The sequence below is a fragment of the Dicentrarchus labrax genome, unplaced genomic scaffold, assembly GCF_905237075.1.
Source record: "Dicentrarchus labrax unplaced genomic scaffold, dlabrax2021, whole genome shotgun sequence".
In the NCBI taxonomy this organism is placed as follows: Eukaryota; Metazoa; Chordata; class Actinopteri; family Moronidae; genus Dicentrarchus; species Dicentrarchus labrax.
Genome location: NW_026136707.1, coordinates 4624789 through 4649406, shown reverse-complemented (window position 1 = coordinate 4649406; position 24618 = coordinate 4624789). Strand labels below are relative to the sequence as shown.

Sequence of the window (24618 nt, the reverse complement as noted above, 5' to 3'; positions counted from 1 at the left end):
CATACGGTGGCGATTAATCGGATATTAATGTTGCAGAAGGCCCTTTTGCAACTGTAACTATAATCCTTTCAAGTGAAGGCTTTAAATGTGAAACACCTGCAGGAAAGTTTAGTTACCAACATCATGAAAGCAACAAAGTAGAGAGGATGAGAATGAATGAAAGAGGATGTGGGGAGATGCTTACCTCCTATCTTTTACTAAGGCAACATTTCCTTTATTGTGAACACTTAGTGAAAGTAACGCTGTGCTGTTGTTTCATGGTAATGTTTTTCTTAATAATGAATGTTTATTCAAAATGCAAGTATGTATGGCATTCATAAATAATGCAAATCACGATTCATTAACGATTAGAATTTTTATTTATAGATTTATGTATAAAATAGATTTATATATACATTTTTATTTATTTACAGATTATATTTACATTATTTATATAGATTGTATTTGTATTCTTTTGTTTGTGAGAGGAAACCGGAGCACCCGGGGAAAACCCACGTGGACACTGGAGCATTATTAAGCCACAGTGCCACCATATTACCAGGCCACTGCTGTCGGTCATTCGATAAAACACAGTATGACATAGTGATGGATGGTCAAAAGCAGTTGGCCGGCTAGAAATGATTATTAATTAAAAAATATATGAAAGAAAATAAACACATAAATATCAGATTAGCATATTATACAGACACAAGCCGTTCATGCAAGTGTGGGGGAAAGTACCGGGGGTACCGTGGGGGGAACAGCTTCACGATTCCTGTGAATTATAGAGCGAATGCCTAAAGAGATGCTATTCTGCTCTTCCTCTGCTTCTTTCTGTTGTTGGGTGTCATTACCCAGACAATGTAAGCCTTTAGAGCGGCAGTCATTGTAGTGCCACAGCATCCTCAGATTATTGTAGCTTCTGTCCTTTCGGTGTGTCTGTGCCAGTGGTGCTAGGTCTACCTCTACAGGTGACTCATGTAGCACCGGTTCTGGGTTAACGCTGGGTGAACTGGGGGGAATGCGCCCCAATCCGGTTCTGATGAGGCGACCAGCAGTTCTGATGACCCAAGGAACCACAACTAGACCAAGAGTTACAACTGGCATGTCGGCGTACAGTGGAAGTTGTAAAGAAATGATTTCCAATTTTTGATCGTGTGACTCTGCACAAAGGTGGGAGATATCCTGATCGATTGCTAACTGTATCTACTCGGACTGGAGTTGATGATGATATGAGCTTCATGGGGTTGATTTTTGCAGCGGCACACATCAAAGGAGTCCTTTGAAGTGGCAGCTACGTCATGGAAATGACGGTGGGAATGACGTCATGAATGTTCCAAGCGTTTTGCTTTAAAAAATTTAAACAAAAAAAATTGCATTTTTTTAAATGTAAACGTTTATTTTTAAATTCTAATGGCGACACATTTTGCGCCCATTGTTCTCGGTTTCATACATTAGACGCGTCTTTAAATCGAAGGAATTTGCAGCGTTTCCATTCACGCTGATGCCATATAATAAAGTAGGTAATAAAAATTAATAGATAAATAAGCATAAATAACAATAGGTCGGTTTTGGGACAAATCCACCAGTCATATATCATTATACAGAAGATTATAGGCTGTAGTTATGTATTCTTTATTGTAAGGAATATTGTATTTAGGCTGTGCGGTCAGCACCATGGACAGAGCTTGGATTTCACATCTAAGCTGTACTGTAGCTTTTATGTAAAGGGCTGCATCTGTGTATGATATGTTTTTATGCTTCAGATAATAGAGGTGTATAAGACAAACAGTCTAGATGTGATAAACGCATATATGTTTGAAACTTACTTCGTGTGAAACGCTCCTCGCGTTATTACGGTGTTCGCTGCAGTGAAGGAGCGACGCTTAAGGATGGACAAAGTGTGAAGTAGCGCCACTGTAGGCCTACAGTAAAACTTCCTGCCCCACTGAAGAGAGTTTGAGATGTAAACTCTCTGCAGGGGGGTGGCCTCCTTTACGCACGCCTAATAAACATCTGTTTGAAATTCATGTGATTCTATAAATGTTGTTTTTTACAACTTAAAACACTGGTAGGAAACTGATAAAAATCTGTTCTGTACATTATGAGTGTTCATTTTGTCCATATTTTAGTGTACAATGAAAATACAATGTAAAGCTAACCCCCTCTTTATAAGTTTTTTGATAAAGAAAAAGTGGTTTATGTGAATGAATGAAAAAAGAGACATCCCAAACAAATACGATCAGTGACCAGTTTATTGCAAACTACCATTTGAGAGGAGCAGGCACAGAAACCCTCAGAATAGAGTGTGTCCCACACAAAATAATAATAACAACAACAATAGTTTGTGTGCTATATGGTGAACTCTTGTCACTATTGTCTCTCACTAATAAGTTGCAAATTGTCACTTTCATTTGGCAGAGAAGTGACCAAGTGATCATTTGGCCTAATAGGATGCATCTACAGTGTCTCAACCAATTTCTAGCAAACTCCACAGGTATTTCATTCTATAAAAATTGTTTCCGGTGTAGAATCAAAGCTCATTATAATCTGCCAAGAGTCACTCTATTGCAGTAAACGTGAATATGAATTATTAATTAATTATTGCAGTGTATTGCAGTAATAACACTATGAGTTGATAAACTGTAACAGGAGGTCACACCTGCACTGCCCAACTGCATTCATCATGTGGTTTGTTCCCATAATGTCGCATTGTGCTAATAAGGTTTACTATGGCAACTATCAGCCTTAAGTTCTGAACAGGGAGCCCCAGAAGAGATAGGGCATTAATAAGCAAACACGTTTCATAATCCCAGTCTAATGAGGAACTCCTGGCTGCCACTGATAGCAGCTGTGAGTGATTGCTTGACGTGTGTGAAGACTGTAAACAACTAACAAAGCCAGCGGAAGGTCTGGCTGAAATACAGTGCCTATTGTGTGCAAGTGCTAGTATGTGTGGACACAGCTGCTGCATCTATAGTGGAAGGTATCCGTTTTCTAAAAATCTACAAAGATACAGTTCCCATCGGCTTTCTACATGTGACATCTTTTGTGTCATTTCGGAGGAGACAAATCAATCGTATAGTTTGGGATGAGAGGCAGCTCAGCAATTTTAAAGCTGAAATGATGAAGGATTCGGTCTGGGTTGCTAGGCGACATTGCAGTTCTTCTGCTATGCTGTATTTGGTGTAGTGCCAATCAGTCAGTGGAGTCAGTGGAGAGGGGAAAAGAAAGTAATTGAGCCATTTTCACAAACAGTTGGAGCTGACTTTGCTGCTCTTTTATACATCAGGAGAAGGAAAGGCGGAAAATATTGCCCACTAAAACTGAGATACAATAGAGCTATATAATATACACTGGTAACTATGTCCTAATGGAATTGATTGCACCATCTTCCATCCATCAGGATACTGAAGTCACACAATCCTTTAACAAGATTGCATTTGTAAACATTACAGACAAAGGAGTGAAACTGTGCCAATATCTCTTCTTTAAAGAAAGTTATTTATAAGGAGCTCCTTTAAAGCACTATAAATAGCAGACAGAATAAGGGCAGAGAGAGAGAGAGAGAGAGAGGGGAAAGACAAGATGACATTTATAGTGTGTGCTTGTTTATTAGCACAGGTTCAATGCACAACCTACTCCACATTTTGATTTTCAAAATCCAGTTTATTCACTTTTTTAAGGGATGACTTGAATTTCAAGTCGAAGAAATCGACATCAAAGTTGTACAAAAGAGTGTTTTCTGAAAATATCTGTGGACAGGATTCCCTAACTTCATGACCTCTCCCTGAAAGAGACTGAGGGGAGGAGACATGCAGCCAGTCTTCTGTCCTCCTCTGTTTGTTTGCTTGCTCTTGGTTTCTTTCCCAGCACCATACCATATCATCGTAGTGTTAATGGTGAGCCATTAGGCAGATCAGATGACTCTCATTATATCATTTTTATTGTTTTAAGGGTGTGTCCACTGGATCGCAGACACTATCGATGTTTCTGCTACAAAGCTGAAAGTTGATGTCATACAGCCATGCCCACATTCGTGTCTCATGTGTTAGGTAGAAATAACATTTTTAGTTGCAATTCATGGTTGTGCTCTTCTTTTTGTCCTTGCTTGAGCTGTAACAATTTACTTATAATGTGTTGGTTACCCTAATGTTGTTCACTCATGTAAGGCCAAATTTCCCCTCCTTTTTATTAACCATTATATGGTATCAGTAGGTGTGTGTGTGTGTGTGTGTGTGTGTGTGTGTGTGTGTGTGTGTGTGTGTGTGTGTGTGTGTGTGTTTGTGTGTCCTACCTGTGTTGTAGAATAGGGTGGCAATGAAGGTGCAGTTCTTGAAGAAGGTGTTGCTGGAGGTGATGTCCTCAAAGTAACACTCCTCAAACAGCGAATCCTCAAACACCATAGATCTCAATTTCAGGTTCATAAACCTGCAGGTAATTACAGACAGGGATGATGGAATCAAGTAATGGAGGCAAAGAGATGATGAATAGATGGAACATGGAAGTGGGGAACCGAGGGAAACAAAAGGAAGATGCAAAGAGATGGAGAGAGACAGAGAGAAACAAGGCTCTCAGATATTCTATTACCATATTACTGTTTGAATTTTAACAACTCAAATCACATGCAGAGTTCAGGTTGAAAAGGCAAGGTCAAAGGAAACATCAAAGACGGGCTTGTTAAACATGAACAAGTCTGCAGGGCTTTAATCCAATCAAAGCAATGCTCAGAATAAAACATTTGCTGAAACCTCATTTATTTATTAATCTGTTTTATTGTCATCCACCACAAAGTATATAGAAAGAATACATTATGAATACATTTACCAAGTATTGGAGATGTGTCAAATTTAAAAATCGTAAAATATCCTTGGAATAAAAGGCACCTGACTATCATAAAACCTACAGAAATTCAAAATGCCCTCATATGACAGGCGACACTAACAAGAGGATGTTGCTGACTCACTTGTCATTGAAGTACTCTCCCTGGCGGTGGACCTGGTTTTCCAGGGTGAAGTTAAAGGTGACGTGTTCTACTTTCTCCTTGACAAAAACCTTGGTGCGTGAGGAGTACTCCTGCTTCTGCATGTACTTGATCATGTCGGGGAACCACACTGTCAGACCGTAGTAGCTGGTAGACGAGGAGGAGGAGAGAAAATGAGTGTGTTGCGGTCTCAGGAAAGATAAATAAACAGTAATAGGTCTACAGAGAAAACCTGATGTCTTAATTGTAGACAAATGAGTTACTGTTAATGATGTTACTGTGCATGAATACTCCAGGGACACTGATATACTGCATTTGTAACATTTGCCTGTGCTCTATGTCTTATTGCTTGTCTTCTATATATTGGCAACCTAGAAATTCAAGATCATCGTCACTCTGGTCGGATTACCTTTTAACGAATAACGAATAGAGGCGATTTTGTTCACTGGGGCCACCAGAATCAACACAAAATGAAAGTTCCTTGTTGCTGCTCTAGAATCTTAAAAACTTCTTTCCCCACTGTAAGTTTCTAAAGCTCCTATTTTAATCGTTTGTGCTTCTGTTTCTCTTTTGTTTACTTACCAGTATTTCTTCTGACCTACAGAGAGAGATACTCTTGTGTATCAGATATAAAATGTACTATTCGCTCACTGGCCTCATTACTTTGAGTTCTTTGTGTTGCTGTTTCCGTTTTTATGAACAGAATTTGATAAAAGCAGTTTGGAGTAATTACTCATCTGGAAATATGAACCTGAAATGTGCAGCCTGGCCATGTCATTTGGGCAAGAGATAATGTGCTTCCCCTGCATTCAGAGCACCCTCGGCTACCTAACAGCAAGCTGTTAAGCCAACGAACAACAATACAATACTGCTGTGATCAACATTACCCAGCTCTTTTTGGCTGACGCAGTAAATGGATGTCCCTGATTGGTTGAGTAACTGGTAGTGTGTGCTTTAAGTCTCAATGAGACCCAAAAAAAACTGTAGTGGTGGACCGTTCTTTAACCTGATCTTACCTGAAGGACATAGAGAACCACACAGCCATCATCATGTAGGTGGTGCGGCGGTACTCAGGGGAGAAAATAGTCAGGAAATTACTCCACACCTAATGGAACACATGCATGGACAAAGAGAGAAATTATAAATTGTCCAACCAGATAAACAGTTAACACCAGACGTCTCAGAAAACAGGTTTCGTTCTATCATACAAGAAAAAAACACAGGTCCCACAGTCCCTTTCTAGGCATAGAGTAAACAAACTGAGACATCTTCAGCAGCACGAGCTGTGAGACAAACACGTCCTGTCACTAAATACACACCGTCCACAAAGACAAAGAGAATTCGTAAATAAATAAAGCTTGAGCAGAGCAAAGTCTTGCAAATTTTTATTGAGTTTCTTACTGAAGTTTGCTTTCTAATTCCCTTGATTATAATATCTATTTGTGATGCTTCAAATTTTCCTTACAATAAAACAAGTTAGATGAGAAGATTGACACCACTCTCATCTAGAATTCCAGTTATTTTTCATGTAAGAAAGAAAAATTAAGTTACCACATTTTGAATGTGAACTACTTTTAAGAAATGACAAATCTTTGGCAAACTCTCAATTGTATCCCCTTTTATTAAGCTGACGAGTTGTACATGACTGAAATCTACAATATATAGGTCAGGATTAATTCTGAAATTTTTTTTTACACAAGCATGCAGTGTGTGATTCAATGTATAGTTGATATTCCTAAATAAGAAACAGTGAAATAGAAGAACAAACAGGGTTTATCACCTGATGGAAAAGTGTAGAGAGCTTTATCCTCCATTTCTGATGCCAGGCGGCACCGTCGCCCAGGTCCACCAGCTCATCCATTTGTTTCACAGTTTTGATGGTAGTCACCTGGAGACAACAGCACAACTATTCAGTATTTTGATTTAATTGCTGTGTTTAATGATGGTCAATTGCGTTTCTTCATAGCACTTGTTTCAAAACTTGTTTTTCACAATATTTATTGATATCAACCCAATTTTGCACACAGGCTATTGAAACAATTAGACGTGGCTTTGTGCGTGTGAAAGAATAAAACATGCTTTGATATGTATGTGATATCAAACATACAAAAATGATAATTAATTCATTATAGGATTTTCCATTGCTTCTTCGTCTGTAAACACTTGTTTGAAATATTACAGATAATCAGTAAAATTAATGTTCTTTCTGTATTAGTATTCCCTATTATTCTAATTAATGTATACATGTCTGTAAATCTGTACAACAAAATATATCTCTCCCATGTGGGTACACAACCCTTAAAACAATAAAAATGATATAATGAGAGTCATCTGATCTGCCTAATGGCTCACCATTAACACTACGATATTAAACAACATGTTATAAAGTATTTATATCACCATATTTCACTAAACTATTAATATGAACTGTGTGGATTGAAGCATTAAGAGATTACAATAGTTTAAAGAAAATCTGTTTTAACTTATTAATATGCAAATGTATGCGTCCCAGAGCTCGAAACCTGCTGCACTGCACTAGCCTACAGACAGACACACAAGCGTTGTGTGAAGACATTTCTTCCTGCATACAGACAATAGTGACAATACGATTACTGGGTGTGACTTACAGAGAAGACCCTCTCTGGGTAGCCCTTCGCCCTCATGTTGGTGTCATGGACCTGCTTCAGAATCATCCACGCCTCGTCGTGTTTCCCATTCTGGAGGAGAAAAACAAAGAACTTAAACCCACAGCAGGGAGGGTGAAAGGTTACCAACATGTGATGAGTCACTCTCAATAATTCAACATGTCTTTACAGCTTGCTATAGTTTGTGAAGCCTCTGTTTTTTTCTGGTTAGTGATGTGGTGTAAGACTGAGTTATGTTTTGATCATTAAGCAGCAACTTTGTAAAACGGCATGAAATGAGTGCCAAACACCACAAAACTTTGACACATTTGGGAGAATTAGATGTTGAAAATAAATATTGAACAGCCAATTAAGGGAATTGTTTTCAGGATATAAAAAGCTTTGCTTCTATTTTAATACAACACATTAATTTTATTCAGCAATTAGTGTTTCACATGCACACACTGGTGCATATGTGGGTTAAGTGTCCACATTTTGGAAAATACACGTATTTGCTTTCTTATCAAGAGTTAGATGAGAATATTGATACTGTACCACACAAATATGAATCTAGCAGTCAGTTAGCATAGTGTAGCAGAGATAGGCTACTGGAAACAAGGGAAACAGTTAGCCTTCCTGGCTCTGTACAAAAGCAAGACAATCTGCCTACCAGCACTTCTAAATTTCACTAAGTAACATGTTATATCTCATTTGTTTAATAAAACAAGATATATATTTATATATAGCTGGATTTTGTTACCTTTGGACTGAGCTGGTTCCCCCTGTTTCTAGTCTTTATGCTAAGCTAAGATAACCTGCTTGTGGCTGTAGCTTCATATTTACCCTACATACAGAAGAGATGTATCAGTCTTCTCAAACATTTTAACTACTCCTTCTCAAAGGCTCAAAGACATATCATTCTTATGCACAGATTAGTCCAATTACATTATGAGATTTAAAGCAGTGATCTTGCAATAAAAACCTAGACTAAATTAAACATATAATGCACTTTTATGTGGAAATGTTCAAAAATGTACTATTTCATACAAATTTGCAGTTTTTTTTCTCTGTATCTCTGCAACCAGCTGCTGATGTCAGTGAGTATCAAAGGAAGTGTGGGTGGGTGACAGGGGTCTTAAAACATCAAAGTTAAACCAAAAAATAAAAATCATGCAGGAACATTCGGTAAAATACAACAGAAATAAGAGTTTCTGTTTGTATAAACCAGTGAATACATAAATAAATTAAAATATATCTGTGGTTTTGACAGCTAAAAGTGGCTTAGTAGCACATAAACAGACTGTGGGGGATATGGGGATGGTAATTATCTTGCTGCAAAAATATCGACCGCACTAGATGTCATACTGTATACTCGCTGTGAAAGATTCCTTCGTGAGTTGAACATTTCAAAAACTATCAAAAAGAATGAAATTAAAAAATCTTGTATTTTCTGTTCATTTTTTAGTGTGTCAGTATTCAAGACACAGTGAATAAAAAGCACCTTGTTTTGCCTGCTCCAGTATGTATATATGTACATCTATTTATTTATTTATTCAAAATATTCTGGAAAAGTGTGTAAGCAGCACTTTGTCTGCAGCACAACATCTTCCACTTGGCAAGTGCATGGATCCATTCTTTTTTCAAGGCTGTTTATGCAGTCAAGAAGGCAAAGTATTTTCAACTCATATTTCCACAAGGACTGAGTGGCAAGAGCTGACAGGCTGACCTCCAGGTAGAAGCGGGGGCTCTCAGGCATGGTGGTGAGGGCAGAGATGGCCGCCACAGAGGGTAGGGCACACACCAACACAAAGACACGCCAGCTGTGGAACTGATAGGCCGAGCCCATTTGGAAACTCCAGCCTAATTGAGGAGATAGAGAAAGGCGGTGTCAGAGAGAACAAGAGCTAAGAGGCTGCAAGACTCCTCTTTTGATGCTGTAATGCTCTGGTTTCATGCAGGGATTGAAAACTGCATTGCAGTGACTTTATCATATGTGCACCATTTTATTTAGCCAGGTTTCTCTCCTTTTGCCAATATTTTATAACTGTACATTATGCAGGTCAAAAATCTGGAAAAGAGGCTTGACACAAATAGGAAGTTATTACAACAGAAATAATATGCACTCCATTCAAAATATTCAGACTTTGTCAGAACACTGTACAGATTTGGCTTTGTGTAGTCATTAAATATGATCACAGCTATGTTACAATGTGTCATCAATCCTGATGTACAGATGTTTCATGAGTTATGTAGGAAGTTAGAATTGTTAACAAATACTTTAACAGACAATTGAAATATATATCAGCTTTCAGAGATATCAGTTACTGGATCAACAATGAAACTAAGATGTCTTATAGCCCCAGACAAGACAGCTGTAATGAAAATAATTGATTGCCTAGCCTTGAAACATCTACAGTAAACATATATGCTTAAGACCACAGACTCTCTCTGGATGAAGGCTCTGTAGCAGGATCATGTATGTAAAGAAGCTCATTACACAGCTTTTCCTTCTGCTATACTATTTGTATAGCTGCTGAAAACATTCAGTCTGGTATTTTCAAAAACTCCTCTAAGCGAAGCATGAGCTGCAGTAAACTTGCAATTTTATACCACTAACACACACTGTTAGTAGAAATGCTGAAACCACTGATCAAATAAGTTCTGATTATACCTAACCTTATTAAGATAGCTGCTGGTGACTAAAGTAAACAAGATGAAAATTAAGGTAATTCTTGTTTTGCAACCCACTCAAACACAGCTGAAAATCTCTGAACCCTGAGAGCCACTAATGTAGTTGTTCCACAGTGAAGCATCAAAAGGCAGTGGTGGAATAAGTATCGAATAGTATCTCTTCCTTATATTATATATTGTATTTATTACTACTTATTATGATTAGGGCCAATCAAAATAAGACTGGGTTGATTAGCCTGTAAAATGCATTATATTTTTTATAAAACAGATGTTCATCTGTAACTTGTTGTGTAATAAATCTATGTATCTGTATATAAATATTGCCATCTGAAATTTAGTGAAGTGGAAGTATAAAATAGGATAATATGTAAAAGTAACTCAAAACTGTAATTAGAAAAAGTCTTAACTAAATATAGTTAGTTAGATTCCACCCCTGTCCAATGCAAATGATCAAATGATTTTGTGGTAAAAAATAAAATGGTTAAAGTAACAGGCTGTTTAGCTGGTTGACTAACACACTAACTACATATTGTCTGAAATAATGATTTCCTGACTGAGTGATCTGTTTGTTTTTCTCACCATAGTGTGGGATGATGGCCCAGGCCATGGCGGAGGCGTAGATCCCACCGATCATCCAGAACATGCAGAGCCAGCTCAGATGCTCTCCTCGTTTCTCCTGGGCCAGAAACTCAGAGTAATAGGAAAACACGATGGGGATGGAGCCGCCAATACTGTGGAGTAAAGAGGGAGGCAGGAATGTAAATGGGAAGACAATTAAAAGAAGAGCAGGAGGAAAGATCCATGTGGAGTAGAAGCAAATGGTGGGTGAGATAAGAAAAAGGAGAAAGAACAGAGGAAAGACAAAAGCAAGAAAGATGACAATGTTCATTTAAAAGATAGCAAAAAGAAGAAGAAAATAAAGTCGGTAATGTTATGAAGAAAGAAAAGAGTGGAGAGAAAAACAATATAACAAAGGGATGAAAGAAGGCAAGGCAGAAAGACAAAACACAATTAATTAAAAGACAAGAAAGAAAAGAAAAACAGCAGGAAAGAGAGTGAGACATGAAAGATAATTGAGCAGCTTTGTAGTTGATTAAGAGCAAAGCTTCAAGTCTTAAAAGCCACCATTAATGGCAGAGCCGACTGCAATCGATAGCACCATCTTTATGGCCGCTGTACATGTTCCATCACAACAATTTACAATCTGATGGGAACTGATGCCGGGAACACATTCAGACTCAGGGCGCTCTGCCGTCAAACAAGGGCAGTGTAGTTAATATAATGAGTCAATCTGGAAAAAGTTCATCACACTGCAAATGGCAGCAATATCCATGATGAATGGGCCACTATGCACATTTCAGCAGAATAACAGAGACCTCACCGTTTTACAGTCTGCAGATTCTTTTTAATTGTGCAAAGGCAGGGAGGGAAGAGCAGTCATTGCCAAGTTGGGTTCAAATCTAAATTATAATATCTTAAATATTACTGAGAAGAATCTACAGCTGCAGAACAGTACTCAAACACAGCAGCTAAATGCAACAATCGCATGCTAACCTGTTCACAATGGCAATGCTAACATGCAGATATTAAACAGGTAATGTTTACCTTATTCAACATCTTAATTTTGCTAACATTCGCTAATTTGCCTACACACAGTACAAGCTGAGGCTGATAGAAATGTCTTTTTGCAGGTATTTGGTTTAAACCAAAGTTACAGGACCGACTAACAATGCCATCCCTAAAGCTACAGCTGCCATGTTGCACACTAAAATTAGGAGTAAATATTGCACTTGATAGAAAAATAACAACTGTATTCTGGGCCGGCTTTGTTTATTTTATTCCTTTGCATAACTTCCAAAACCAAAACCTAGACAACATGATGACATATAGAAATATTTTTAGTGTAGCTGAAACTAGATAAGCTAATATTTACCTATACTGTATTTAAAACATCTTAAACCTTGTGAAGGTCAGACCCTGACAATCAGAGCCACCATTTCACTGACATTTTACCATTGCCACCAGCATTTAACAACACAGGCAGGGATAACCTTAAGAGATCAGAGTCCGAGGAATCAACAAATTATGAATTTTAAATAAGGAGTGTGACAGTAGCTACATTGACTTTGCACCAACTTAAAGTAAAAACAGTTAGTTCAGTCTCACTGTGTGAAGGTTGTTGACTGAAGTGAATGAAATTACTAGTGCAAGTCAACAAAACAGAACATCGAAAAGCACAATCCAACACTTATCCAATAGCCAAGTATCTGATGATATAAGTGTTTTTATCTGTCCTCTGACATGCGGCATTGCTGTCAAGTCAACTGATGTACCACAGTGGTCGTGACTTTCTCATTTATCCAGCCGTGGCTTCTGTGTGTGTGACTCATCTGTCTCCTTACCCCACACCAGAGGCCAAGCGGCAGAAGAGGAAGGAGACGTAGCCCTGGACAAAGGACGAGAAGAAGGCAAACACGCTGTTGATGGAGAGGGAGATTAGGAGGGTCTGCCGTCGGCCGATCCGATCAGCCAGGCCACCCCACACGAAGGCCCCGACCATCATCCCCAGGTACACGATCAAACCTGATGGAGGAAGAGGGGAAACAAAGACATGGGAAGAGGGAAGAGTTGGTGTTTAAGAAAGAGGAGATAAGAGAATAATGGCAGGGGAATAGAAAATGATGGAGGGAAGAGAGACAGAGGACATGATAATGAGGTATTATTCATCAGTAAACTCATTGATATAACTTCCAGCCCTCACTTCCACTCAGTGCCCAGTAAATTAGCCCATGTGTTAGCCTTATTGGACTACTGAAGTATTTTGCATAAAGTACAAAACACAGAGAGAGAAGTACAGCATAATCATCTGAACCACATACAACCACAGCAGAAGGGTCAATATTATTACAGTTTCACGTAGTTTTACAAAGTGATTCACATGAGAAAAAACACATAATAGAAATAATTTGGACTGTAAAAAGAAGAAGAAGTTAAAGATCGATACGATTCATGTCTCATGATGGAGCGCCCTGTAGAAACTCAGGATCAGTGAGATATAAGGTGTGATTATGTGTTAATTAGTGAACTTTAGAGGTGCTTGTAAGCAGATTTTTGAGTTTTGGACAGAGCCAGACAAGCTGCTACCCCAAGCAGCAACCTCTGTAACTGACAAATTAAGCCAGCGTGGAAGTAACAAAAACTGCAGTTCCTCAAATGGCCACTTGAGGCTGGCTATAGAAGTGAGTCAATCTCCATAAAGCCCTATATGAAAATGCTCAACCCGTTTTTGGATTAATTGGGAGCTAGTGGAGTCCAGACTGTCAAGATGGTGACGGACGGAGCTGACCACACTGAGTTTTATGACAGCTCTTCAGAAACATATGGGTAACGCCATAGAGACTACAGACTATGCTATTAGTCTAAGCTAATCGCCTACTGCCCTATGCAGCAACACAAAAGTGGTATCAATCTCGGAAGAAGAGGTGTATTTTCCAAAATCTAACTCTGTCAGCAACATAGTAAGATTGAAATCAAAGATAACTCCTAAAATGTTACAACATGTAAGCAACCTTTAACCTTTAACCATGAACTTCTGCATTATGATTTTTCGTACCATAAACATATTTATGCGGCAGTATCATCTCAGTTGACACAGTATAGACTGTGAATATCTTGGGAAAAGCCAGTGCCTTCCTTCCTGCATCAGGAAGTCACTGCCAGGGAGCAGACAGGCTGATAACAGAAACAAACATCACCTTTGTCAAACCAGTCTTGTGACTTGAGGTGCTAACATGACTCACATCCCATGCACTTATCCAAACACTTCTCTCTGTCTGTCTAGCTTTCTCTCTCCCTCTTTAGCAATGAAGATGCTCCAACACACATACACCCACACACACACACACACACACCAGTTGCTCGCTTGAAATCGCTGCCTTATTGACATCCTATCAACAGTTTTCACACTGCCTGAGCCTGCAGTGACAAGTTATTGGTGAGATCACTCTGAATGAATAAGGAGGAAAAAGGCCAGTGTGCAGTTCCTGGTCTTGACATCCGCGTTTAAATGTAATTCTCAGTTTTCTGTATGTAAAATGCTAGTTATCTTACATCTATGCTGTATTATTTTGGGCAAATTAAACCCAGTGTGTCCGGCATGAAGTATCTCCAATGAACCCTAGCACTTTGTGAAATACTCCATTCTGATCGGACAATCAACACAGTCCTTATTCACAGCCAGTCAAACTGAATCAGAGCCTTCAAGTTGATTTTATTGATTTTAGATCAATTTAACTGACAAGAAATTATCAATTTGTCAAAACAATCTCAAATCAAGGTCCACTTGTTCAAGAGCTTTCAACCATATCTCAGCTGAGATTGTTTTGTAAAACTTAACTTTGAAGCCAACATGCATTAGAAGTCCTCAAAGTGTACAGACTAACCGAAAGTTGATGATCATGTTCAATCTTTTTACATCCAATGCAAGTTCTTCTACAAGTGACTGTCCTCCCAAGAAGAATGACAGCATCAGGCATGGATGGGTCACTAACAAATCTAACTTTTACTAAAGAGACTGCTGTTCATTTCCTGTTGCCAACCAATGTTGTTTTTTTAAAGCATGACCAAGATTGTTCCCCAGCCTTAAACCACATGGTGCCACTGGAGCCATGACGACAACCATCCCCGAACCTTAATGTAGCCATTTCAACCCAAACCACGACCTTTCCCTAAACCTAAACAAGTTGTTTTAGTGCCTAACCCTAACCAAACCATAGTGTTGTCAAGTCATAAGGGATGTGATACAGCTCTGGAACAAGTAAGTAAGTGGATCTTGAATTTAAATTGTCTTGCCAACTGCTGTTGACTCAAGACAACAAAGAAGTTTGTCTGGTGGGTGGAAGCTGATTGTCATTTCATTTCATGGCAGATTTATGATTAAAAGGGCAAAATAAGGAGAAAAGAAAAGACCAGCTTGCTGTACACTGCTTTTTACCCCCAAGCACCAACAATCAAAAAGACTTTGAGAGAAAATGAGAGTTGATTGTTTCTCCAACCAATGGAAATCACAGCACAACAGCTCCTAGGGTTTGTTGCAAATTACATGAAATCAGCCCTGGCTTTATAGTGCAAAATGGTGTGAATGAGTCAGCCAGATGAGCCAGACAGCATGGGGTCAATTATGCAAGAAAACAGAACGAGACGCCTACATAGGCTTTACACTGATCTGTTGTATCCTCTAAGATAATCTATCACACTGTCCAAACAAGATAACTGCTTGGATGATAAAGTTGGACGCAGATAGTATTACACTAGAATACTGAGGGAGAAAAAGACAAGTTTATGACGGATGTTCTTGACTTGGAATAATGGGAAGACGGGTGTATTTTTTTTTAGAAGAAAGGACCTTTAAAGGCATTGATAAAAGTGTGCCTGTGTGTGTGTGACTCATTCCCTGTCTGTCCTCTTTCTGTCTCTCTGTGTATTTCTGTATAAACACTGCAGTGCTGAATGAGGAAGAAGGTGACTTTCACTCCATTGTTTGATTGATTGCAGGGGATTCTTTGTGTGCATTTGCTGGCGTGTTTCCATGATCCCAGGTGTGTCTGTGTTTGTGTGTGCGTGTGTGTGTGTGTGTGCGCGTGTGTGCGTGTGTGTGGGTGTGTGTGTGTGTGTGTGTGTGTGTGTGTGTGTGTGTGTGTCATAGAAAGTCAGTGTGCAGTCCCTCATCTGCATGTGTGAACTCCTGTGAGCGTTTTTGTGTCAATATTCCCATTTTGTAATATACTGTAAGTGTGTTCTCCTACTTTGTCTGTGTGTGGGTGGTGTGTGTGTGTGTGTGTGTGTGTGTGTGTGTGTGTGTGTGTGTGTGTGTGTGTGTGTGTGTGTGTGTGTGCTTATCTGCATGTGTTTCACCCTGCGGGGCAGAGAGACAGCTGCGAGCCGCTTCTCCTGACAATACAGCTCATAGCGGCAACAAGGAGCCAGTGATTATGACTGGGCTCAATAGCCGTCGCCGCAATGCAGCAGCATCGAGGTTGACAGACAGACAGATAGACAACCACAGTTACCAGGATGGGCCATACAGTAAGTATCTTTCCTAAGCCTCCCTATAAGCTGAAGCCTGGGTATCTGAGTTCTGTGCTGACCCGTCACCCTTTTCAGCACTCAACTGCAACAAGATCACTATCTCTCCCCCTCTATCTGTATCTGTCGTCACATTCGGCCGGCTCAGGTTGGTCTGTGTTATCTGTGTGGATAGAGTGCATTAGCAGCTGCATTCAGCTCAAGGATAAATTACGTCCCAATTGATCTCATTCATCTGAGAAGATAAATAATTGATTAGGAGTCTAACTTAAGTGCAAAATCTGACCAAATGCCAAATCTTGTTGTCATCAATATACAAAGGCAAAGCAGTTTGGCCAGTAAATAACAGCAATTAAGACTATTACAGAGAGTGATGAAAGCCTGAGTGTGTGAGTTTATCTTTATCAGAACGTTACAAAGAGAGTACATGTTTTCACAGATGTCCCCTATAGGCACCTAATAGTCTTTCTTGAGGCCGTATTTATAGACCTACCTAATGATCCACCATACAAGTACAAAGCTGTACCTGATCTAAAAATCAAATTTGTACCAATTCAGCCTGAACTAAAGGTTAAGCTACTTATGGTGGCTATAGTCAATATTTTTACATCAATTATGTGACTACTTGTATGTGAAACAAGATGCTTGTGGTGATCAACCCACAAAGAATTATCACCTAACTCTTAAGTTCCCCTCAAATTGTATTTACGACACACAGCTTTACTGTTTTGGTTCACTTAAGCTCACTATATACTACCTGCCCAACAGCAGAAGGAAAATTTAGCAACTAGCTGTTGAAAATCTTGGAACTTTTAGCAGCTTAAGTGCCAGATATTTCCCTCAGGATTTAGTGGAGAGCTAAAGAGATAAAGAATATTAGTCTTACATTTGCCAGGTGGCCAGAAGCACAGCTTCAAATATAAACTAATGTAGTTCTGTAACTGCTGGATGTGTAAATACGTTTGCCAGATCAATTTAAAAGGTAAAATAATGTCAATGTTGTGTTAAGACCTTGTTTCTGCTGCGCCTACGTAGCCAAAACATCAGTTGACACCCTGGTCTAATACTCAGTAGCAGTGTTGGCAGGTGGGAAGCTGGTGAGGGATCTCTGTACTGGTTGTTCAGTTCGCTGACCACTCAAATATGGGAGTTACCACTAAAAACTGCAGGTGCAGAAACACATTAAGTTGATTTTGTGGTAAATCGTAAGATTTTATCTCTGTTTTTTGTTTTTTTTTTTGGTGACCAGTGCTACATCATTTATTTCTTCTTTCAACTTTCGAAGAACTGCAAGAAAGGTTACCTAGACTTGAATCATCTCAGCTTTTAATAATGCAGCAGTAGTAAGCTACTAGTCATTCATTCATGTTATATTTATTGGATAGTTTCACACCTTAAATAATGCATTTCATTGAGTTAAATAATTTTCCTTTAGGTGTAGTTTGGTAGTAATGTGGTTTCTATTCAAAATCTTTTGATATTAGATGTTTTTAAGGCCCTGGAGCTTTTATCACCCATTATCTATTTATCTATTTATTTACCAGGACTTCCTCTGAAATGTTACACCTAACTGTGGGGGATGTGCAATATCAGACAACTACTGCTTTATCTTCACTTCTTTAATAATTAATATGAAATATTATCATACTGTAAAAAATATATATATTTTTAGATAAAGCTGCAACAAAATGAGAGGTATTCAGAAAAAGAGAGCTAGGGAGTGAAAGGGTGAGAGAGAGGAGAAGCAAGAGTCTTCAGACAGCTGAGTACCTCGGTGCTCTGGAGAGGAAGTGGGGGGAGGGGAGGAAGGAAGAGAGAGAGTGAAAAAAAGAGAAAGGGGAGGGGAGGATGGTGGCCAGTCTGCGCTGTGACAGAGCTCCCAAAGGCTCCAGGGCAGTGTGTGTGGTTTATGTGTATGTGAATGAACATGGAAAGAAAAAGTGTGTGCCATTGCAGGGTTGTGTGTCTGTGTACTTGGGTTAGGGAGGGGGCAGGGCAGGGGGCCTCTATAAATAGCCAGTTTTCCCTTTCTGCCAGAGCGCACAGGGCTTTTTGAATGAGCCGGGGGCTGAGGCTCTTCAGCACCGGAGGAGAATGCATTCCCTCATCAGTTGACTTGGCCAGTCAGCCATCACGCTCCTGCTAACCACACACTGCTAACCACGGAAAGCCAAAAAGAAAAATGATATAACTGTTTTACGGCAGTGTGTGCAGATTGCACATTGCACATCCCTCACTATTAACCTTCCAAGCTCGAAGGAGAAATTAGGGTGTTAGCCTGCACCTTCTGTAGATAAAAGCGTCTCATTCCAAAGTAATGTTGTTATTTTCAATTGATTATACACTAATAAAATCATACCTATGAATATTGTTTTTCATTTCTGCTAGTAGATCCTCCTAAATGATACACACTGGACCTCAATACACGTGTAATAGTTTTTATGTTTTTATATGAAACATAATGCAAAATTATAAGATTTAGTATACTTACATTAAGTAATTTAAGTGATATTAGAGCCCACATATTAATCATAGGTCAAAACATTGCTAAATTTGGCTGAATAATAAAAGCCATAAGTGGCACTAAATGAAGAGCCATTTGGGAGCCAGCTCTTATTGCTGAGCTGAGCCAGATCATCTGTCTCACTAAAAAGAGCTGCAATTCCCACCACTACAGCTGATTAGGACACATTCAAAGTGTGGAAATAACTGGTGAAATAAGCTGCTTGGTCGAGTTGTTACCTGCATAATATTTGGCACGTGGACACCAGCACCTTCAATTCACCTTCAGTGGTGGTGCAACACTCACATTGCAGTTTATGCTCATTTTTAAAGAAGGGGAAACAGAATATCTGTTGCTCTTTTTTGTGTGATATTTAAATGCATATATAATAGGGGTGCCTATTTGTTGCATGCAGTTTAGATGATCTAGGTTTGTATTCCCTTAACAGGCTTGTCAGTTACTTTGATTAGACTATTAGTCAATCACCTAAAATGCTAATAAAATAAAAAAGAAAATGTGTAGTTTTTCTCAAAGAAATCAAAATTATTAATAAACATTTAAAAATCCTTTTAAGTCACAGCTCTGTGTTTGACAATCCTATCAAAACATAATTTCCAATAGAAAGAAAAGAATGAAACCATCTGTCGCCTGATAGTTTGCATATTTATTTTCAGATGTTAGCTGAATATTAATATCCAAGCCTAATTCCTTTCTCACACTCATTTCCATCAAACATATGTGTACCAAACATTTGCTGCTAGAAATATTATATCTACAGCATCCAACCTGGTTTGCCTACAGTTCCTTCTGCCAACCTCTCCTACAGGATCCAAAAAATCAAACCAGTTCTTGATTCTATGTTCATTAAAAGGCCAAGGAGACAGTATGATCCACAAAGGTTCCTTGTAGCCTCAGGAGCAACTGTGCAATAGCTTTATGTAAAGAAAAACAGCCTAGTTCGGCATGTAGCTGCAATGCGCAGACCGAAGATTGTAGATGCAGTCTCCTGAAGAAAATTGAACTGAAGAATGGCTGGAAATATCTATTTCTATATATACACATATACAGATATATCTCTCTATATAGATATATATCCCTTTGTTCTCAAAATTGTCAGAGAAGGCAGAGTACACGAAGGCTCAACAGTGTGAAATCTACTTGACATTAAAAGTACTTATCCTGCACTTTTCTAGAAATCTCTTTTGTGCGGCAGAGCTGCTGCATATAACAAACCCCACTTTCTTCTACCCATTATGGAAAACCATCTACGCTGCAGATGGAACCTCCGCGGCCTCACAACAAGGACAAATCAATGACAACCACTCGGTGATTCTCTGCTGCATGTGAATGTGTCTCCTCCAGCTCAACATGCAAAAACGCAGCACCACAGGCGTCACTGCTGTCGCCTGAAAGCCGCACTCTGGTTTTTATGCTCTTAATTTCCGTACTTAATTGGAAAATTCTGTGTTGCTGGAAACATTCGATGCATATTGGGATCTGTGATATGTTCTTACAACTCATCTAACAAAGTTAAAAATGCCTGGAGACCATGATAAAGTTAAAATGGCAGAGAGAATGACTATTTGTGGACGGAGGGGTTGTTGTCTAACTAGCAGTGATATGGTTCCTCTCTGTGGTTGCATCTGAATGTTTTCTGCTGTAAGGGTTTTAATATTCTGCTCACACATGTGCAGACGCTCACTGTCACACACTCCACACACATAGAGTCCAAATGCAAGAAGAAGGTGGGGGAGGTGGGGTGTTCGGGGAGAGGACACTTGGAATAATGAGAAGCAGAGAGGCATGAGCAAAGGAGGCTCTCTAGCATGAGTCAGGCGTGTTGCATAACAGAACAGGGAGAGGGGAGGGAATCGGGGCCGGTCGTGTCTCCCTACTGGCTCCCCCCTGGCATGACACAAAGCCAGCCAGAGAGAGAGGAGGGACGGAGAGATGTAATGGACCAGAGTCGGAAGTAACTGAGTATATTTACTCAAAAGTAATGTAAGTTCAAATTTGTAATTTGCAATTAGTTGTACTGAGGGAAACTTTTTACTTCACTGTTTTATCTAGTATTAGCTCATATAAAATCGAGGAAGTTATAGTTTTTTACTGCATTAATTTAATTTTTTACTACATAAATTTCTAGCAAAACAGCAACCTTCTGCAGGCCAAAACTGGAACAGAGTATGACATGCATGCACATACACGTTATGGACGTATAAACAGACACATTCACCCACACAGAGTCTAGTCACTGTAGATGTCACCACTGCAATCCATACCTTTTTCCTGTGCATGGACCAAAGGGAAAATCACATAACACAGTAACCAATTAAAAGCATGGATGCCTGCCAAATGGAGCACTGTGTTTGTGTGTGTATGTGGATGTATAGTTTTTTCTTGTGAGTTTATGTATGTGTATATGTATGTTTTCTTGTATAATGGAGAGACAACTGTACAATAATAGCAGTATTGCTTAATTGTTAAAAAAAAAAAGTGTGTTTGTTACTGGAACACCTTCCAACAATCAGACAGGAAAAGATGAAAATATAAAAAATGCCCACATGAAGATGGCACGCAACCTACAGCTGATGACGTACTGCAGCTCACTGACCAGCAGCAAACAGTTGTACTAGAGCTGAAAAAGAACATGCTGTACTTGATCAGCAAACCCTTCTTTATTAAAGGTTAAAAGAAAATCTAAAAAGGTAAAAAAATAATCAATCTGAATTCATTTGGCAGAGGATGACAATAGTTAGTGCACAGAGGTCACTGTAAGTATCAGTGTTATTCAATAACATCCTTCCAGCCAGAACTACTTCTGAATCCATGATGTTTAAATAGCACAGACGCTCAATACACAGGCATCCCCATCTGCAGGGAGACAATGTTCATCGACATGGCAGCAGTATAGTTGAACAGTCAAAACCCTGTGAGAGCAGAAATTATGTAATTAGATCCCATCTAATTCATCAAAATTAAATGATGCAACTGAACATTTGAGTCCATGCTGAGATATTGTTAAGTTGATTTCACTAATATCTGGATTCATTCAGCTCAACAGAACATTTGATCTAATTCTTCTGTTTTTATCTACTTCAATCAGCTTGAATAATGTGGATTCAGAAGCCCTTTTACTCCAGCTACACTACATATGAATCAGTCTGATTTAGCAGTATTTTGATTTTAACTATCAAACCTACATCAAATATTTACAGATGATTTTCGCAGTCAGATTAGTTTGTATTAGCATGCCGTTAGTTCTTTATAGGTTGTGTTGTATGTCTACTTTAGCGAGTGAAATATATTTAGATAGATTTCCCAAAACTCGTCTTTTTCTCAACAACCTACCAAATAAATGGGTGTGAACTCTGCATGCTGTAAAATGTCAACAATGCTTGACATCTATTTCCCACTAGCAAGCTCCAGCAAAGCTGTACATGAATATCTTCCTGTGAAACTATCTATATTTCATCCACTGAAAGAAAACAAACTATATCTCTGGGTATCTCTCTGTGGAAGATCTTTCTCTTCGCCTCTCCTGACACATTTTATAAAATACATACTTTATATAAACAGTATGTATTAAATTTGTTGTCCTGAGGAGACCTGGCGCCCTTGTTCACGGTGTCCTTGCTGGGCAGCCAATGACAGATGGCGAGACAGGTTTGGACTGTGATTGGACACTGGCCCTAAGGATAGGAAATGATCACGAGGCCTTTGCCCACCTCACAGCACACAGGAACACAGACATAGTGACAGACAGTGAGGAGGCAAAGAGGACGGAGACAAATAGACTACAGGGGCATTTCGAAAAAAAACTGTGCCCACAATCACCTTCACATACACACTACACACACACACACACACACACACACACACACACACACACACACACACACAGTCCAGCTAGAAAACAGATGAACTGAAGCAGAGAACATTGTGTTTGGATTGGCTGAGAGTTCGATTTAAAATTGTACTTGCATGGGCAGTTGAATCTTAAATAGCTCCAGTTCCTCTGCCAACAAGGCTGTAGAAAAGCAATTACTGGGGGATAAGCTGTAAAGGTATAACTGCTTGATAAGACGGAGATAAAATGTGAAGCAGCGGCATAAACTCCCAAAGGAGGCACTGAGACTAAAATAAACAGAGAAAGGGCATGGAAGACAGTAGATGAGTTGAAAGAAAACAGTTGCTCAGTAGTCATAAACACAAGACTGTTGGTACTGTGTTCTCACTGCGTTCTCATGTGTCTAATCCCTGTTGTCCCTGTGTTGTTAAGTGTTTTCTAAAAGTTTTTTATAAAGCGTTTTTTCAACTCTACTTGGATGCGAGAAATTGATATCTGTTATCAATCTTACCCAGCATGCCCTTGTTGGGCTCTGATAGACACATGTCCTTTTCTGCACTGGGCAGCACGAAGCCGACCACAAAGATCTCCACGCCATCTGCCATCAACGCCAGCCCCAGGACAAAGTAGAGCGTCCACTGGAACTTCCCGTGGCCACACTCCTGCAGGATGGTCTCGTACTGCTGGGCCAACTCCTCCTGGTCTTTCCTCCTCTCACCCTCGTAGGCTGACAGATCCCTGAACTGCTGTGCCTGGGCGGCCGTCACCCCATCAATGCTGCCGTCCTTGCCTGAATCAGCCCTCGGGATGCCCTGGTATTCCCCCTCGTAGATCTCGTCATCCTCGTCGTGTCCCTCAGTGGAGTCGCTGTGACCTTCATCGTCATTGGCCCGGCTGTCATTGCGGTAATATCCGGCGTCGTTGCCTGGCACACCGCCGTAGTCTTCATCATCATCTTCCTCCTCAAAGCGTTTATAGGAGCGCTTGGTGTACTCGTCGGCCATTTTGTCCACGCTGCGCCCCACCTTCTTGCCGACTTGTTTCTTTGCCACTTTGGCAATGTCCTTTGCCCCGCGGATGAAATCTGAGCGGCCATCTCTGTAACGCCCGTCGTCGTCCATCTTGGGTGTTGAGGTGGTGGTCAGTTGCTGCTAGGAATGGGAGGTATCAGGAGTGGCCCAAGCACATGAGTGTGCAATGGGGATCTCTGTTAGCTGATGAATTCAGCACCACGGACAGTTCTCTGCTCCACTGCTCTGCTGCTGTTGGACTTTGGCCAGCATGCACTCGGATACCAAATCCTGTGGAAAAGCAAAGAAAAAGGTTTGTGTTAGCATGATTCATCACACTGGCAGTGTAGTGAATGTGAGCAAGAAACCTCCATTTTTAAGCACATTTTTAAACAGCCTAGGTGAGAGCCAATTTATACTGAAACACAAAGGACCATTGGCATACACATCAAGTCGCCATTTGCAGGACACATTATCTGGCTCAGCACTAATGGCTGAAAAAAAAAGGACATGACAGCTTTAAGGTGCTGACATCTGAGACTTGAAGCTCAGTGGCCTATATTGACTGAACAGCAGTTATCTCATAGCTCTTTCCTCAGCTCAGCATAAATCACAGAGTGGCATTTACACAGAGGCATCTAACATATAATGGACCACGCTGCGACACAGACATCTGTAATTAACAAGCGGGACTGCGTATAGGTCAATGTATCTAGAACGTATTACGACTGTTAGGGTTAGATTGAACTTCTTACACAGGACACTCCTGATTACAATCTGTGACTAATGTTAAAACCAGACATTTAGTCAGAACTTAATGTCACTTCATGGTGGTCCAGAAAAATGTAAATGGATTAAAACTTGTGAAATGTGTACGTGACAGATAATTTTAT

General features: G+C 39.7%; 1 protein-coding gene across 3 annotated transcripts in view; it reads right to left on the bottom strand.

Moving 5' to 3' along the window:
- sv2a (synaptic vesicle glycoprotein 2A) overlaps positions 1 to 24618 on the bottom strand; it is a 50643-nt gene that overhangs the window by 5894 nt on the left and 20131 nt on the right. For all 3 annotated transcript variants that reach the window (XM_051405844.1, XM_051405843.1, XM_051405842.1), the window contains 9 exons: positions 23227 to 24016; positions 12681 to 12861; positions 10858 to 11009; positions 9314 to 9447; positions 7591 to 7680; positions 6744 to 6851; positions 5980 to 6068; positions 4946 to 5110; positions 4277 to 4410 (listed from right to left, as the gene is read on the bottom strand). In XM_051405844.1, coding sequence (XP_051261804.1) covers positions 4277 to 4410; positions 4946 to 5110; positions 5980 to 6068; positions 6744 to 6851; positions 7591 to 7680; positions 9314 to 9447; positions 10858 to 11009; positions 12681 to 12861; positions 23227 to 23836 — 1663 coding nt within the window. In that variant the 5' untranslated portion in view covers positions 23837 to 24016. The remainder of the gene's footprint in view (positions 1 to 4276; positions 4411 to 4945; positions 5111 to 5979; positions 6069 to 6743; positions 6852 to 7590; positions 7681 to 9313; positions 9448 to 10857; positions 11010 to 12680; positions 12862 to 23226; positions 24017 to 24618) is intronic.